General features: G+C 47.5%; 1 protein-coding gene across 1 annotated transcript in view; it reads right to left on the bottom strand.

The window, feature by feature from the left end:
- Nucleotides 1–920: 920 nt before the first annotated feature.
- The window catches only part of LOC142559411 (glutathione hydrolase 1 proenzyme-like), a 124,433-nt gene continuing 109,266 nt past the window's right edge, over nucleotides 921–16,087 (bottom strand). Inside the window, exons 4-5 of the mRNA XM_075671009.1 lie at nucleotides 1,911–2,200; nucleotides 921–977 (exon numbers count right to left, since the gene is read on the bottom strand). Coding sequence (XP_075527124.1) covers nucleotides 921–977; nucleotides 1,911–2,200 — 347 coding nt within the window. The remainder of the gene's footprint in view (nucleotides 978–1,910; nucleotides 2,201–16,087) is intronic.

Raw genomic sequence — 16,087 nt, 5'->3', positions numbered from 1 at the left:
GAGTTCTCGACAAGAAAGGGGTCACTAATGAGGAAGAGATTAAGCGATATTTGCAAAAATAAGGCAATAGCCTTCTGCCAAGTGTTGTTTTCAGAGACGAAAGCTCTGAAAGGGGTGTCAAGCTTATGTGTTTTAACACTGAAAAACACATCGAGGCAATCTCGATTACTCGCCCCTCTACCTTTGAGAACTCCATCTAATTTTAACCCGCTGCTCAGTTTTTTGGCCTTTGATTTTTCTTTTGAAATGAACCTGTTTCTGCATGGTGCAAAAGCGTTTTGTAGTGATTCCAAAGCTTAGTGATTGAAAAAGCCAAGAGAAAGCCCCGTGAAACCTCCCTCTGTGTGAGCAGGCAAAACACAGATTATTATTCTGGAAGGTCAAGGCTTGCTTTACAGATACTTTTGGTATAGGGGCCCTGCTGCGGCGTAGTGCGTCCACGCCGTCCGACACACACCACACAAAGCCCTCATCTGAAGCACGCGGGGCAACGTGTCTGACAAGGCCCAGATGTTCCGGGGCTGTGCTATTCCTCTGAACGGTGAACTTGAGTCTCAAGCCGAGCACCTTCTCGACGTCATGAGGGAAGCTGACGTCTTGAAGGACATGCATTTTTCCTTTGGACGCTGGGTACTTCTGAGGAAGGTCCCGATGAAGCTATTTGAGTGGGTGCTGCAACAAGGATTTAGTGGTCAAATGATCTGATGATTCAGCGCGAACAAAATAAAACAATATTGTAAGTCTGAGCTCATGTGTCTCAGCCTCTTCTTCGTCCTGGTCTTGGGCGCAAAGAGCTGTATCCACTCCGTGAAAGTGGCTGACCGGCGAGGCTGCGTATGTGGGCCCCTTAATGGCGAGCTGTCTATTGCCGTGTCAAACGACGAAGGCACATAAATCGGAGGCGAGGACTAGTCGCACCTTCACAATGTTGAGCCTCGGAAGATGATGAGGCTCCTGGGGCTACACATGTCCATGTACTGGTGCAAAAGGAGGGACGACACAAATCCCGGCACGTGCAACAGAAACGTACGTCACCGCACTCCTAAGTCACATACTGCTTCACCACAGTCAATGCGATTGTGCGTTAATCGACGTCCCTCAGTGTAGTAATGGTTGTGAGGTCACTCGAGAACGACAAGCGATCACACACAACACAGGTCACACAAGACCGGTTCCCCTCGAGCTCCGTCTGAAACGTGGCCGCTGCTACGGTGAAGAGTTCGAAGTTTGCGGGATAGGGGCCACATGGATGCTTAGCATTTCTTGCCGCCTCACGGTCTAGGTGAGGCGGCAAGAAATTCGGTGAGGCGGCCGCCTCACGGTCTCACGCTTACGGGACCGCCACCATGGGAGAAAGGAAGGAAATGAAAGGAGATATGCAAGCGTTTGAAAAGCCAACAAAGCAAGGGCGGAGCGAACGTAGACATGGGCGACGCGGGTCAAAGTGTAGCAACTGTTCTGATCAGCTTATAGGGGTTGTATTTGGAATTCAGATACCTAACTTATTTTTGCAAGTTGGCGGAGTGCTTATAGCCTACCTCACCACCGCCACGGGTCGGCTCGGTATTACACTTTCGTGGGGATTCGCCCACATATGGGGAGAAATTCTCTATCTACACGGCACGATAGACGCACGCATTTTTGCCAGAACCCAGCCATAACAGTCTTGCTGCAAAAAATTGCCTATTATTGAGAAGATTGAATATGCCGGCGATGCAGTTTTGGCGCCATAACAAGAAGTACGCGCGTTTCAAAACTTACTAAAATCACGCCAAAAGTGAGCCATAATTATGAGTTAACAAATGACTCAGGAGTCTTTGTAGTTCGTTACTTCCTCACGTTTAAGTAACTTCTGCGCCGCGTATAACCGTAAGACTAGGAAACAAGACAGCGACTTGTAGGCTACTTACGGCCGAAATATCGATATGCTCTGGGTCTCCAATTTCCATACGCCCGGCGAAGGCGAACTTGGTGACCTCGATGAGCCGGTGGAAGGTCTCGTCGTTGTCGCGCAAGCTCTTCACAGTGGGTGCCTCGGGATCTCGGTAGCTGTCCATTACCGCGAGCATGAACGCTGTCAAGATGCCTCCGGCAGGAGGTGGTGGTGCCAGGACGGTCACGTTGTCATGGAGTACACGACGCAATGCGTCGTCGACCTTGACGGTGTAAGACCTAAGGTCCTGGAGCGTGATCAGACCACCTGGGAACGCACATGCCAAATGTAAAGTAAGCACATTACCTCGGCTAACTGATATCTTGAGAAAAGGTGTTTTAGCATTCTCATCCGGCATCGTGAGCATGTTCTTTCCGCATATACGTTCTAGAGGTCACCATGTTTAAATCATGTTTTGGCCAATATTGGAATATCTGGCATTTATTTATTTATTGTTCTCACCTTTTTGATATATTCATCCTTAATTTCATATTATTTCTTGTTAAGAATATTAAATTTACACGCTTGTCGCAAATAATTGCTATTTACATACAGGAAATTTTTATAACTAAAACGTTAATTTATCTTGAATAATGAACACAACCATATTATTACGATGTCATCGGTAGATACTCAAGAGACGAGGCACCGCGAGAACAACGACGCAGTGGGTGTGTGCCTTTCCGGCGAGCGAATTTCGGCCTGGCGCTCTGGCACCAGTCCAGTGTAAATAGCCTGTAAATAGCATCTTCCATCTGTGTCTTGTTACACGTAACATTCTGGTGGAGGTGAGCGATTCCCCTCCTCGCCACAGAACTCCGGAGTGGTCGGTACATCCAGCGTGTCACCAGGCCTCCCGGTGACGAGACCGCCTCTGCAACGGCTTCGGCTTGTCTCACGACTGACGACTGCTGCAATCGTCACGGTTGACCAACATCGCGACCCTGGTGTGTTCTCTGCCCTGGAGGGACAGGACGTTGACGAATGGATCAAGCTGTATGAACATGCCAGCGCTAATAACAGGTGGGACCCAACCATTATACTCGCCAATGTCATCTTTTATCTCAGCGGCACCCCACGCGTATGCCATCAGACGCATGACGACGGGATTATCAGTTGGGACAGTTTCAAAGAAAAGCTACGGGAACTGTTGGGCGACCCCATTGGCCAGAAGGTTGCCGCGAGAAAGGTTCTTGCGTTTCGTGTTCAGACATCTACAGAGCCGTACGTTTCATACACCCTCGATGCCATTGCTTTACACCGCAAAACTAACGATGCTATGTCTGAAGCAGATAAATTGTCCCATGTTCTAAAAGGCATCACCGACGACGCTTTGAATTTGCTTGTTTTCGGCAACGTCTCAACAATCCACGCCGTCATTAAAGAATGCCATCGTCTTGAACAAACTAAGAGCCGCCGTATCACGCACCACATCATGCGGCTACCCAACACTGCTGCGGCGTCGACATGTGAGGGTCGACCGCGTCAGGCCACCACCTGTGACGACGTCACCCATATTGTTCGCCGCGAGCTTGAGGCCGCCTGTTTGCCAGCTTTCGCCGCGACACCTCCCGATCCGCCAGCAACCACGATTGCGATGATTCAGGCTGTAGTCAGACAGGAATTTGAGAACACGGGTCTGAACTCCGTGTGTTCAACGAGTCAACCCAGCGTTGCACAGTTCTCCACCGACTCTCCTGGTCAACGGCAGTCCTTTTCTGCCATATCCCGCCGCAACCCGTCCGAATGGCGCACCCCTGATGACAGACCTATCTGCTTCCACTGTTGTCGCATTGGCCACGTCGCTCGTATCTGCCGCAACCGATGGCCACCACCTCCTCAGACATGCACCGCCACTTATTCCAGCAACTTTGGACCTACTGTTCCCTATGCCACCCACCATGAACCCACTGCCACTGATGCCCCTGCTTCAAACCTTCGCTACAGCCGCTGGCCCTCACCTCGACGCCATCAGTCTCGTTCGCCCCAGCCCCGCCGCTTGTCTTCGCCGCCTATCGCCTCCCAGACCCAGCCGGAAAACTAGGCACTGCAGCTTCTGGAGGTGAAGCTGCGTTGTCGACCCAGGCCTCAAATCCTCTGCTCACGTTACCTACGAACCAAAACCTTCTTGACGTCGATGTTTACGGCTATCCTGTCACTGCACTCATCGATACAGGCGCACATCTTTCTATTATGAGTGCTGCCTTCCGACGACGACTCAAAAAGCTCCTCACCCTACCGTCGGCACGCGTCGTCAGCGTTGCGGATGCTGGTACTGCGCCTATCATCGGCATGTGCACCGTACGTGTCAGCAACGGCGGCCGCCACACTCCTGCCCTCTTCACCGTCATTGCTCATTGCCCCCATGGCCTAATTTTCGACCTCAATTTTCTCTCCGCACATTCTGCCCTTATTGACTGCTCTGGCAGTACCCTTCGCCTTAAGTTGCCGATTCTAACAGAACCTTCTGACGCACCCCAGTGCCGCTTACTCCCCACCGGCTTTTTTCGCCTGCAGCCAAAGTCAATAGAGTGTATTGAACTGTTGTCCTCCCCACCAGTTCCTGATGGCGAGTACCTCGTCACTCCTCTGCCCCACATTCCACTACATTATGACGTTACCGTACCTTACAATATACAAACTATTACTGCGAATCGCACTCGCACACCTATCTTTAACTATGGATTGGCAAAGCAAATTCTGTCGCAAGGTATTTGCCTTGCCAAGGTTGATTGTCTCGGCGATCATTATGCGGCGACTTTATCGACCGATGGTTCTTGCGAGCTTCGCAGGCCCCTCGCGCAGCCTCAGGCGCCGATTCCAACATTAAGAAAATGGTTGCGAAGGACCTGTCCTCTGTGCAGGCTGAACACCTTTGCGAAGTATTATCGTCCTACCGAGATATTTTCGGGTTCGACGATCGCCCTTTAGGCCGAACGCTCGCGGTCAAGCATCGGATTCTTACTGGCGATGCTATTCACCGCCTATTCACCGATGATCGTATCGAGTTTCTGCGTCGGAACGCCGAGTAATTCAAAGTGGAGTGAACAAAATGCTAGATAAAAACATCATTGAGCCTTTTTCGAGTCCCTGGGCGCCACGTGTGGTGTTGGTTAAGAAGAAGGACGGCACAAGGCGCTTCTGTGTAGACCACCGTCACCTGAACAACATTACTACGAAGGATGTCTACCCGCTTCGATGTATAGACGATGTCCTTCACTGCCACCACGATTACAGCTATTTCTCTTCTATTGATCTTCGTTCCGGATACTGGCAGATTGCTGTTGACGATATGGACAGAGAAAAAACCGCGTTCATCACACCTGATGGTCTATACCAAATTAAAGTAATGCCGTTTGGATTATACAACACCCCTGCCACCTTTCAGCGTATGATGGACTCCTTGCTTCAAGGTTTCAAATGGTCCACATGCCTCTGATAACTCGACAACGTCATCGTCTTCTCGCCAACGTTCTACACTTACCTTGAGCGTCTAACAACTATACTTGATGTATTTGAAAAAGTGAAGCTGCAACTTGACCCGTCCAAATGTCGTATTAGCCACCGTCAATTAATATTCTTGGCCATCTCGTTGACGCTTCCGGAGCACAACCAGATCCGGACAGAACTCGTGCTGTCCGAAACTTTCCGGTTCCGAAGACAACCGCAGACGTCCGAAGTTTTGTAGGACTATGCTCAAACTGTCGTCGTTTTGTTCCAGATTTTGCGACAATTGCTAGACCCCTCACTAATCTTTTGAAGAAAGGCGTATAATTCTCGAAGGCACTTCAGAAGCCGCCGCCTTCTGTCGTCTCGTCACTCTTCTTACCTCACTACCCATTCTCGCCCACTCCGACCCTGATGCCCCTACAGGATTGCGTACAGATGGCAGCGGTCATGACGTAGGTGCCGTCTTAGCCCACCGTCAGCGCGGCCAGGATCGCGTTATTGCTTATATGAGCCGCCTCCTAGCATAATCGGAGTGCAACTATTCCATTACGGAACGCGAATACCTTGCAGTTGTCTGGGCGGTTGCGAAGTTCCGTCCTTACCTTTACGGCCGCCCTTTTTCCGTATTAACTTACCACCATGCTCTCTGCTGGCTCTCATCGCTAAAGGATCTTACAGGCCGGCATGGTCGATGGGCTTTGAGGCTACAAGAATTTTCATATTCCGCGGTCTGTAAGTCTGGACGCCTGAACCAAGACGCTGACAGGTTGTCACGTTACCCTGTTGACGACTCTGACTCCTCCAATATTACCAGTGCTGCTTGCGTATTCTCGGTGTCACAGCTGCTTCACTTCGCCGACGAGCAACGTCGTGATGCCTACATTTGAGCACTCATCGACCGTTTTGGCCACTCCCCGGCCGATGCCACTCTACGCCTCTTCGTCCTCCGCGATGGTACTCTGTACCGTCGTAAAGTTCATCCGGACGGTTCTGAGTTCCCTACTTGTCATACCTAAACACCTCCGCTCCACCGTTCTAGAAGAGCTTCACGACGCACCAACGGCAGGACACATCGGCGTATCTCGAACCTATGACCGTGTACGTCGCCGTTTTTTCTGGCTGCGCCTTGCCCGTTCCGTACGACATTACGTCGCCGCTTGTGAACTTTGCCAACGACGCAACAAGCCTTCCCAGCTCCCCTCTGGTTACTTGCAGCCACTCGACATCCCTGCCAAGCACTTCCATCGTGTTGGCTTAGACCTCCTCGGCCCATTTCCGGAATCTACATCAGGAAGCAAGTGGGTTGAAGTCGCGGCTGACTACGCGACCCGCTACGCCATAATCCGCGCTCTGCCGACCAGTTGCGCAACTGATGTTTCGGACTTTTCTTCTACATTATATCAATCATTTTGATGCATGGTGCTCCGCGTCATTTGCTAACAGACCGTTGCCGTACATTCTTGGCCAAAGGCATTGACGACATCATGCGGGCCTGCTCCATATAGCATAGGTTTACCACCTCCTACCACCCTCAAACGAACGGCCTCCACTAAGCGTTTGAACCGCACTTTTACAGACATGCTATCGAAATACGTTTCAGACGACCACCATGACTGGGACCTGGCTCGACCTTACATTAACTTTGCGTACAACTCTTCCCATCTCGAAACTGCTGGCTTTTCCCCGTTTTACCTCTTGTACGGCCGAAAACTGACGCTACTACTAGACACATTGCTTCCGTCCACCACAGCTTCAACTAGCGCTTATGCCCGTGATCAAATCGCCCGTGCTGCCCGTGCTGCCCATGCTCGTCAACTTGCGCGCGTTCATCGACAAATGTCTCAAGACTAACAGAAGCAACGCTACGACCTGCGTCCCCGTGATGTACATTTTGTTCCCGGCACCCTCGTGTTGCTTTGGTCACCATCGCGTAAAGTTGGCTTTTGTGAGAAACTGCTTTCGTGTTATACAGGCCCATATCGCGTTCTCCAATAAGTGACCGATGTCACCTACTAAATTGTTGTAGCCACGCTCACTACGTCCTCCGCTGTGACAACCAGTGACATTGGCCACGTCGCCGGACTCAAGTCCTGCAACTCTCCACGCGCCTTGGATATTTACCTGACGGTGATTTTGCCACCGGACGTAGTATTACGATATTATCGGGAGACATTCTAGAGACGAGCCGCTGCGAGAACGGCGACGAAGTGGGTATGTGCCCTTGGCGCGAGCGAATGTCGGCCTGGTGCTCTGGCTCCAGTCTAGTGTAAACGGCCTGTAAATAACCTCTTCCGTCTGTGTCTTTCTACACGTAACAATATGATCCATGTAGTATTGCTATTCTGACACTGTCATTTCTTTCGTATCTAACTTGTTTTTAATTCATCTCGCTAGACTGAGACATTGTGTCAGTAGCATGGATGATGGCGTCATGTTGTACAGCCACGGTGAGGATCCAGAAATATTTGCAAAAGTGTGAGTTCCGTATCGAGCTCCTTATCGGCGTGCGAACAAGAGCCCAGAAATGTCAGAAACACTAAGATCATGTGTATCAGGCATTGGATGCACGGCAAAAACCCCAGGTGGTCCAACTTAATCCGGAGCCTCCTACTACGGCGTGCCTCATAATGAAAGCGTGGTTTTGGCGTGTAAAAGTCCAGAATTTAATTCTTTAACCACTCAAGTCACAAGCACAGCGGTGAGCGCGGTCACTAATGATTTACGCGCGTCCGCAATTTATATACGCGCATTCCGGAGTCATCATTGCCAGTTGCCCCAATGGGGGTCGCTCCAATCGTTCCCGAGTGACCATGCTGCCACGTTTCCTTTCCTTCCATTTTTACCGCTCGGGCCGACCATCCTCACAGTAGTGCTACCTAGTTGCGATAGCACGAGGCTATTGCATTTGTCTTGATACCTTTCTCACCCGCCCTCCTTCCTAATTTTCTTTATGCTTTCGGTTTTGTTGAAAAGAAACGTCAGCGCGTGCGCAATAAAGCTCCGTGAGTGAATATTTTCTTCGAATAACGTAAGTTGCCAGTGAGCGTCCCTTTCTGGTCCTCTTTCTTTCCATACCACTTTAGCGCTTGCCATTGCACCAATATATGAGAGTCCGCTCGGCGCTAGTCAGAGGCCTATGCCCATACCGAACAGTCGATTTTGTGTTTACTGTTGCAGAGCTTGTGACTACCTTATCATACCTGTTAAGCTGGTGTCATATGGCGCGATTTTTGACGCGATTGACGCAAGACAGAGGGGCGTGGGCGCCGTTTCGACGAACGCACCTACGGAAATCGCGTAGCCGCGTTTCATTGTTGGGAGTAGAAAAGAACGCGTCGCGTCGCGTTGCCGCGATCGCGCCCACCGATGAGAGTGCAGCGCGAGTGGCACATCCGGCTATACGTCACGCTTTAGTTCCATCAATCCCACCAGACGGTGTTGCCTTCTGCCCATCTTGGCTGAACAGCGTGGCGGAACACCCGGCAAACGCAACGCAGCCGGCGCGCACCAGCCGGAATGATGCAGGTGTTGACGCCGTAGCGGTGGCGCGTTTTCGCGTGCGAAAAGCGCGCGATGCGGTAGCAGGTTTACTCGTATACTAGAGCGGAGGTGCCCGTTGCTGCGTTGAGCATCGGCACCCGCGTCCCGAGTTGTGTCATAGAGTTTCATAAAATAATTATCGTTTGCAATTCTATGCCTAGGTGTAACCCAGCGAGCGAGCACATCGAAAGATGAAAGAGAGAGAGCGGAGTACAACGGGGGATGAAAGGCCGCGAGAGTGAAGAGAGCGCGATGAGGGAAGTGGAGGAGGAGGGAAGAGCGGAACCGTGAGGCGGAAAGTGGAGGAGGAAGGTGTGGCGAAAGCGTGAGAGCAAAAGCATAGTGCCGCGCAGGACGTGTTCTGCGTAAGTAAGTGCGTGGTCCTGATCCCTTTTGACTCAGGGCAGGCGTTCGTCGACGCCGCAGCATCTCATCATCATCATCAGCAGCCTGGTTACGTCCACTGCAGGGCAAAGGCCTCTCCCATACTTCTCCAACAACCCCGGTCATGTACTAATTGTGGCCATGCCGTCCCTGCAAACTTCTTAATCTCATCGGCCCACCTAACTTTCTGCCGCCCCTTGCTACGCTTCCCTTCCCTTGGGATCTAGTCCGTAACCCTTAATGACCATCGGTTATCTTCCCTCCTCATTACATGTCCTGCCCATGCCCATTTCTTTTTCTTGATTTCAACTAAGATGTCATTAACTCGCGTTTGTTCCCTCACCCAATCTGCTCTTTTCTTATCCCTTAAAGTTACACCTATCATTCTTCTTTCCATAGCTCGTTGTGTCGTCCTCAATTTGACTATAACCCTTTTCGTAAGGCTCCAGGTTTCTGCCCCGTAGGTGAGTACTGGTAAGACACAGCTATTATATACTTTTCTCTTGAGGGATAACGACAACCTGCTGTTCATGATTTGGGAATGCCTGCCAAACGCACTCCAGCCCATTGTTATTCTTCTGATTATTTCCGTCTCATGATCCGGATCCGCCATCACTACCTGCCCTAAGTAGATGTATTCCCTTACGACTTCCAGTGCCTCGCTGCCTATTGTAAATTGCTGTTCTCTCCCGAGACTGTTAAGCTCGGGAGAAAACCGCGGCATACGTAGGGAGTAAGGAAAGACAGAGAGTAAGACGTAAAAACAAAGGAGAGAACGAACATAACACATAGTTTCGTCACAGTCTTTGAGACTGTCTGGCGGGTACGGCTCACTGTACTCCACTCGCCTCGGATTTCACCAAAGCCGGGACGATCCAATCCGCCATCCATACTTGGACCAAGTCAGCTCATTCCATCTAAAATCCCTAAATATTTTTTTTAAAGTGGCGACAAGCTTTGAAGCGCCGCCACCGAATCTCATTGGGCGGCGCTGATTTGCGGTAGAAAGCTGCTTCCGGCAGCCATTTTCTTCCTAACATTGTTCCCCTCGCAGCCAGTTGCAGTCTGCTGCGAGCGAACTTCAGGGCAGGCTTAAGAGGGATTATAGTGATCAGTGTTTCTGTGCGCGTTTATCTTCTAGTCGTTTCCTTGTGGGAATAATGTTCGGCGGTTGGCGCGACCTGTCTCGAAAATGCTGTGTGGCAGGGCATTTGGGTGCTCCACTCAGTGGGGAAAAGGTTGACGTTCATTTCTGTGCCCCTTGGAGAGCACAGCAGAACAGGGCCTGAAGTGTGGCTGTAGAGAATACGGAGAAAGAAGTGCAAGCATACACAGGATATGGATACACACACACACACACACACACACACACACACACACACACACACACACACACACACACACACACACACACACACACACACACACACACACACACACACACACACATATATATATATATATATATATATATATATATATATATATATATATATGAAGTTGAAGTTTATTTTCCTTCAAAGATGAAAGAGGGAACTGCGACGAAAGGCGGTAAAGCCCGACGAGGTCACAGTTTCCTAAAACAGCCGATACAGCAGTGAGCAACACAGAAATAAATATTAACATAGTATGATAGTGAAAAATACATTGCATCAAAACAACATTGCATCAAATACATTGCATCATAGTATGATAGTGAACGAACTACATTTCATGAAACGACAGTATTACCGTGAAAAATATTACGTTTAATACAAAGACAGTGCACCATAATTTAAAGGCAGTGTATAAACATGGCTGAGGTCGGTAAAGAAAACACACACATAAACAACTTGATACGAAAACAAGAGATGCTTCGCTAAGTAAAAAACTGAAATTATATTGAGTCAGTGCTAATAAGTAACTTTTTATGTCTTTTTTAAATTTGTTCTTAGGGAGATCAAACATGACGCTTAAAGATGGGTTATTGAGAACAACTGTAATCTGGTAATTGAGCTTTTGTTTGCCGTAATTTTTCCTCGTTTTAGGGACCAAGTTTCTGTGTTGCCGAAGGGAATATTTAGAAGGAGGGCGGCTTGGAGCAATGGAAGACAAACGATTACGATGGATGTAATGTAACAAGCGATATATGTAAACATGGTTTGCTTAAAGTAAATTATGCTTATGATAGAGTGGTAATGTTGGTAGGTTTTCGGGCCTACCATGGTAACCCTCAATAGCCCGCAATGCCTTCTTTTACAAAAGCAATAACTTTTGTAAATTACTTATTGTTGTAGTGCCCCAGACCAGTGCACAATAGGACAATTTGGAAAAAAATAGTGCATAGTATATGGACACCTTTAGGGAAACGGGCAAGAGATCGCTGATCCGGTAAAGACAACCTGCAGTTTTACTAAGGTCCGTAATAAGTTTTGAAATATGTGTGTTCCATGATAAGTGCTCATTAAACCAGACACCAAGAAATTTCATAGTTGTTACCTGTTGCAGTTTTGTGTTGGCGTATATTAGGTTAAGTGTGTAATGAACTGAGGCATTAACAGGTCTGAAAAATATGTACCTCGTTTTTGACAAGTTTAAACTAAACTTATTCGCCTGCATGCAAGCGTATAATTTTACCAAATAAGCGTTAACGATAGTTAACGATGTGAAAAAAATATTTGTATCGTCAGCGTACATAACCAAATCTGGAGAATCAGGTATGTTACAGATGTCGTTTATATAAAATAAAAACAAAAGTGGACCTAATATAGCCCGCTGCGGAACCCGTTGGGTAATGCGAAAACGGTCCGAAACAAAATTATTCCATTTAACGTATCGTATTCTGTTACTTAAGTAACTTTCGAGCAGGTTTAGGGCTATTCCGCGTATCCCGTAACAGTTCAGTTTACTCAAAAGAATTTCATGCTTTCCGGAGGTCTAAGAACAGACCGAGAGTGTATGCTCTGGATTCCATGTTGTCAATGATCTTTTCCTTAACGGCGAGTAATACGTGCTCAGAAGATTTATTTTTCAAAAAACCATACTGAGAAGGGTTAATAATGTTATGTACGCTAAAGAACTTTTCTAATCTACTATTAATGGCTCCTTCAAATACCTTCGATAACACTGATAACACGGAGATGGGACGATAGTTTGTGATCTCATTTCTATTTCCTCCTTTACAAATAGGACAGACACGAGCAATCTTCAATTCATCTGTGAACATCAAATTTATAATATACGCTAGAACCCCGCATATTAATGCAGACTCATACTTCAATTGTATGGCTTTGATGTCGTCATGGCCTGCTGAGACATTGTTTTTTGTTTTCCCAATGTAGGTACCTGCTTCTTGTAGGATCATAGGCAGCAATGAAATAGAGTTAGGTAAAGTGATAACGAGGTTGCATACGGGAGCATTAGGCAGAGCTTGATCTAATGTAGGCTTGCCAGCTTCAATGAAGAAATGGTTTATGGTGTTAGCTGATTGAATCCCGCAATCTTGGAAATTAAATGCAGCGATTTCCGAGTGGTCCCTGCACTTGTGTTTGTTTATTAGTTCGTTTATCTCACCCCAAACTTTCTTGCGATCATTATAAATTCTGGAGAACCGTTTTGCATAGTAAGCTGTTTTTGCAAACTTGAGGTCCATATTTAGTTTATTCCTAAATTTTTGAACTCTCTAAAAAGGGCTGCATCGCGAGTACGTACAAAGTCATGATACGTTTTATTTTTAATACGTATCCTGTTATATAACACTTTATCAACCCACGGCTTTCTAGATTTTAGGAAATCGTGTTTTACCTCAATTGTAGGAAATGCAGCATTATAACATTCCATGAACTCGGCAAGAAAAGCAGTATACGCCGCGTTGACTTCAGATATGCTGTGTACGTTCTCCCAGCATATATTCTGAATAAGAGTAATAAATTTGGCGAGATTTTCACCGGAAATTACCCTAGTTACCCTCGTGGCATTTTTCGATACTATCTTAATGCGTTTCACAGGAAGAAAACAAAAAATCGGGATATTGTCACGTGGTAGTGACGATGAAGAAAGAAGCAGTACGGTGCTTCTTTCTTCATCCACAGGCTATAAGTGTAGCCTGTTTGTGTGGGCGAACGTGTGCCCACACAAACAGGCTACACTTATAGCACAACGATAGCGGCGAACACGGTCGGCGATCGTCGGAAATCTGATCAGCGGGTCAAGCGCGTCGGCTTTTATACAGCAGTCGTCGAATGTTCCAGACTAATCGCTCGGACCCGCGTGCCTTCCACAAAGTTCTACATCATTCGCGTCAGGCGAATAAATCAGATAACACAAGGTTCGCCGACAACAGAGTGCGGATAGAAGCATCGATAACTTTCCAGAAACTTCGGATACATGCAGGCGCGTCCCGCGCTGTGCGATAAGATTTGTTAGGCGGCGAAACCTGGTCGCCCGATAAATGTAAGTACACGTGTCAATATGGTCACTGATTTCACAAGATAACAGGCGAGACTCCGTTTCTGGAGACACCATATTTGTGACACAAACATTCAGCAGGGAAGCTGTAGTAACGCTAATTCTGGTAGGCTGGTTTATAGTATTTACACAACCATAAGATGCAATAAGGCTATTAAATTCGCGCGTACTGTGATCATCGTACATGAGGTTAATATTAATATCACCCATTATTACAAAAGGCAAACGGGAATTGTCGAGGTTGAAGAGTAAGTTTTCGAAAATTTTGAAAAATGGCAGTTTGTTCCCTGCGGGAGGTCTGTATACAACAGCTACAATGACACTGGACAGTGATACGGCTAAACACTCAACATTGGAATTTGTTACAGAAATTTCGTCTGACACACACTGTGGATAACAACTTTTTCCATACACAGCAAGACCACCACCTCTCATATTCGAACGAAGGAGGCCATGATACTGGTAATATTTGAATGGAAGATGATCATCGTGCGTTGTAAGCCATGTTTCGGTAAACAAAAGCACATCAAACGGTCGGTTTATTGATCCAAGAAACATATCTAGACCGTCGCGTTTGTTCTTCATACTGCGGACATTATTATGCATAGCAGAGAACATTTCTGTGAGAGGAGTAAACTTATTGTTAAAGCAACAAGCATCAGAATGAATACAGTGGGGCGGGCAATCCATGATATCGACTGGCTAGTCACCAGCTGACAAAGATGTGGATGCCTAATGGGTTATTTTACTCAGGTCAGATCGTGCACAAATATGTATTGTGTCAGAAGTTTCATCCCTGCGTGCAAAGATTTTGCCTCCGTTCGTCCAAACAAATTTCCAACCAACTTCATTCTTACGTGCAATGGTTGCTCCCAGCAGTTGTTTGTTGCCGTAAGTCAAGTGTTCGTTCACATAGATGCGCCCGCTATCATTGAGACCAAGGTCCCTGTTAGATAGCGTGTGCTTTCTAGCCTTAGAAAGAAATGCAGGGCGCTTATCTCGGCGGACAAAGCGGACCAAAATGTTGGTTTCGCCTTTACTACTGATGGGAAGTTTGTGACACGTGTCTAAGTCGGCGATAGCAACTTCTTCATTGATGACCTCGCCAAGTTTCTCAATTACTTCTCTGGGTTCAATATCTGACTTCACACCTTTGATTTCTAGGTTGTTTAGGCGGCTGTATTGTTCAAGTTCTTCGAATTTTTGGGGAAGCGTTTGTTTTCAGATCGAAAATTTTCATTACAGCTTACAAGATCACTAATCTCCTTTCTTGGCGCCTTGATATCAGAGCTGATATCTTTCGTCTCGTCACAAGTGTCGCTGCAGAACTTCAGGCTATCCTTGACGGAACGCAACTCAGGCCTCATCTCACGTTTGAAATCTTCTGAAGCCTTCATGATTTCTTTTTCTTTCGACATGGCACAGGAACGGCAGAAAAGCAAATACGCAAATGATTCATGTTTTCAAATTTGGCAGCAGTGCGCTACAGTTCAACAAACTATGCACTAATAAAATCTGTTCATATCGCTCACCTGCAAAGAGCAGAGGGAATTAGCGACGTGCTTTCCGTTTGCGCACCGCTGCCAAACTTGCAGATCCAGGACTGTCGCTGTTTATATGCTCGTAGAAAACAGCTGTCGGGTGCCGATTGGACGCCGATTGCAGCTCAGGTACCGCAGGAAACCCGCTGTGTCCAGGCAGGAGTGGTTGCGCAGTGTAGTCCGACGGAGCTCAGGCACGTGTGACGAAATGTAGATGTTTCATGCTGCAAAAAGCAGAGGGAATTAGCGACGCGTGCTTTCCGATTGCGCACCGCTGCCAAACTATATATATATATATATATATATATATATATATATATATAGTTTGGCAGCGGTGCGCAAACGGAAAGCACGTCGCTAATTCCCTCTGCTCTTTGCAGGTGAGCGATATGAACAGACTTTTATTAGTGCATAGTTTGTTGCACTGTAGCGCACTGCTGCCAAATTTGAAAACTTGAATCATATATATATATATATATATATATATATATAGGTTTTCTTGGAACCACGTGAGACGCATCACAGAGTTTTACGGTTTCGGCCGTTCGTACTTCCGCGTGAACGCCTCAATTTTAACATAGTTAATATTTTTAATTGTGCATATTTATCGCGGCCGCCTTTTACCACGTTGTATTGACACAATGTGTAGCTTGCACCTTCAGTACATAGCTTCCTAAATTTCCTATAACGGGCGTGCTGCATTCAGGCCTCGGTGGCAGAGTGTCGGTGGAAGCGGCGGATATGCAACTTCAGGAAGTTCAAGAGAACATGGCGGCCGATGCCGGCTGCGTGT

Source organism: Dermacentor variabilis, chromosome 10 (assembly GCF_050947875.1).
Source record: "Dermacentor variabilis isolate Ectoservices chromosome 10, ASM5094787v1, whole genome shotgun sequence".
Lineage (NCBI taxonomy): Eukaryota > Metazoa > Arthropoda > Arachnida > Ixodida > Ixodidae > Dermacentor > Dermacentor variabilis.
Note: the sequence above shows the minus strand (reverse complement) of the source record. Positions and strands in the feature narration are given on the sequence as shown.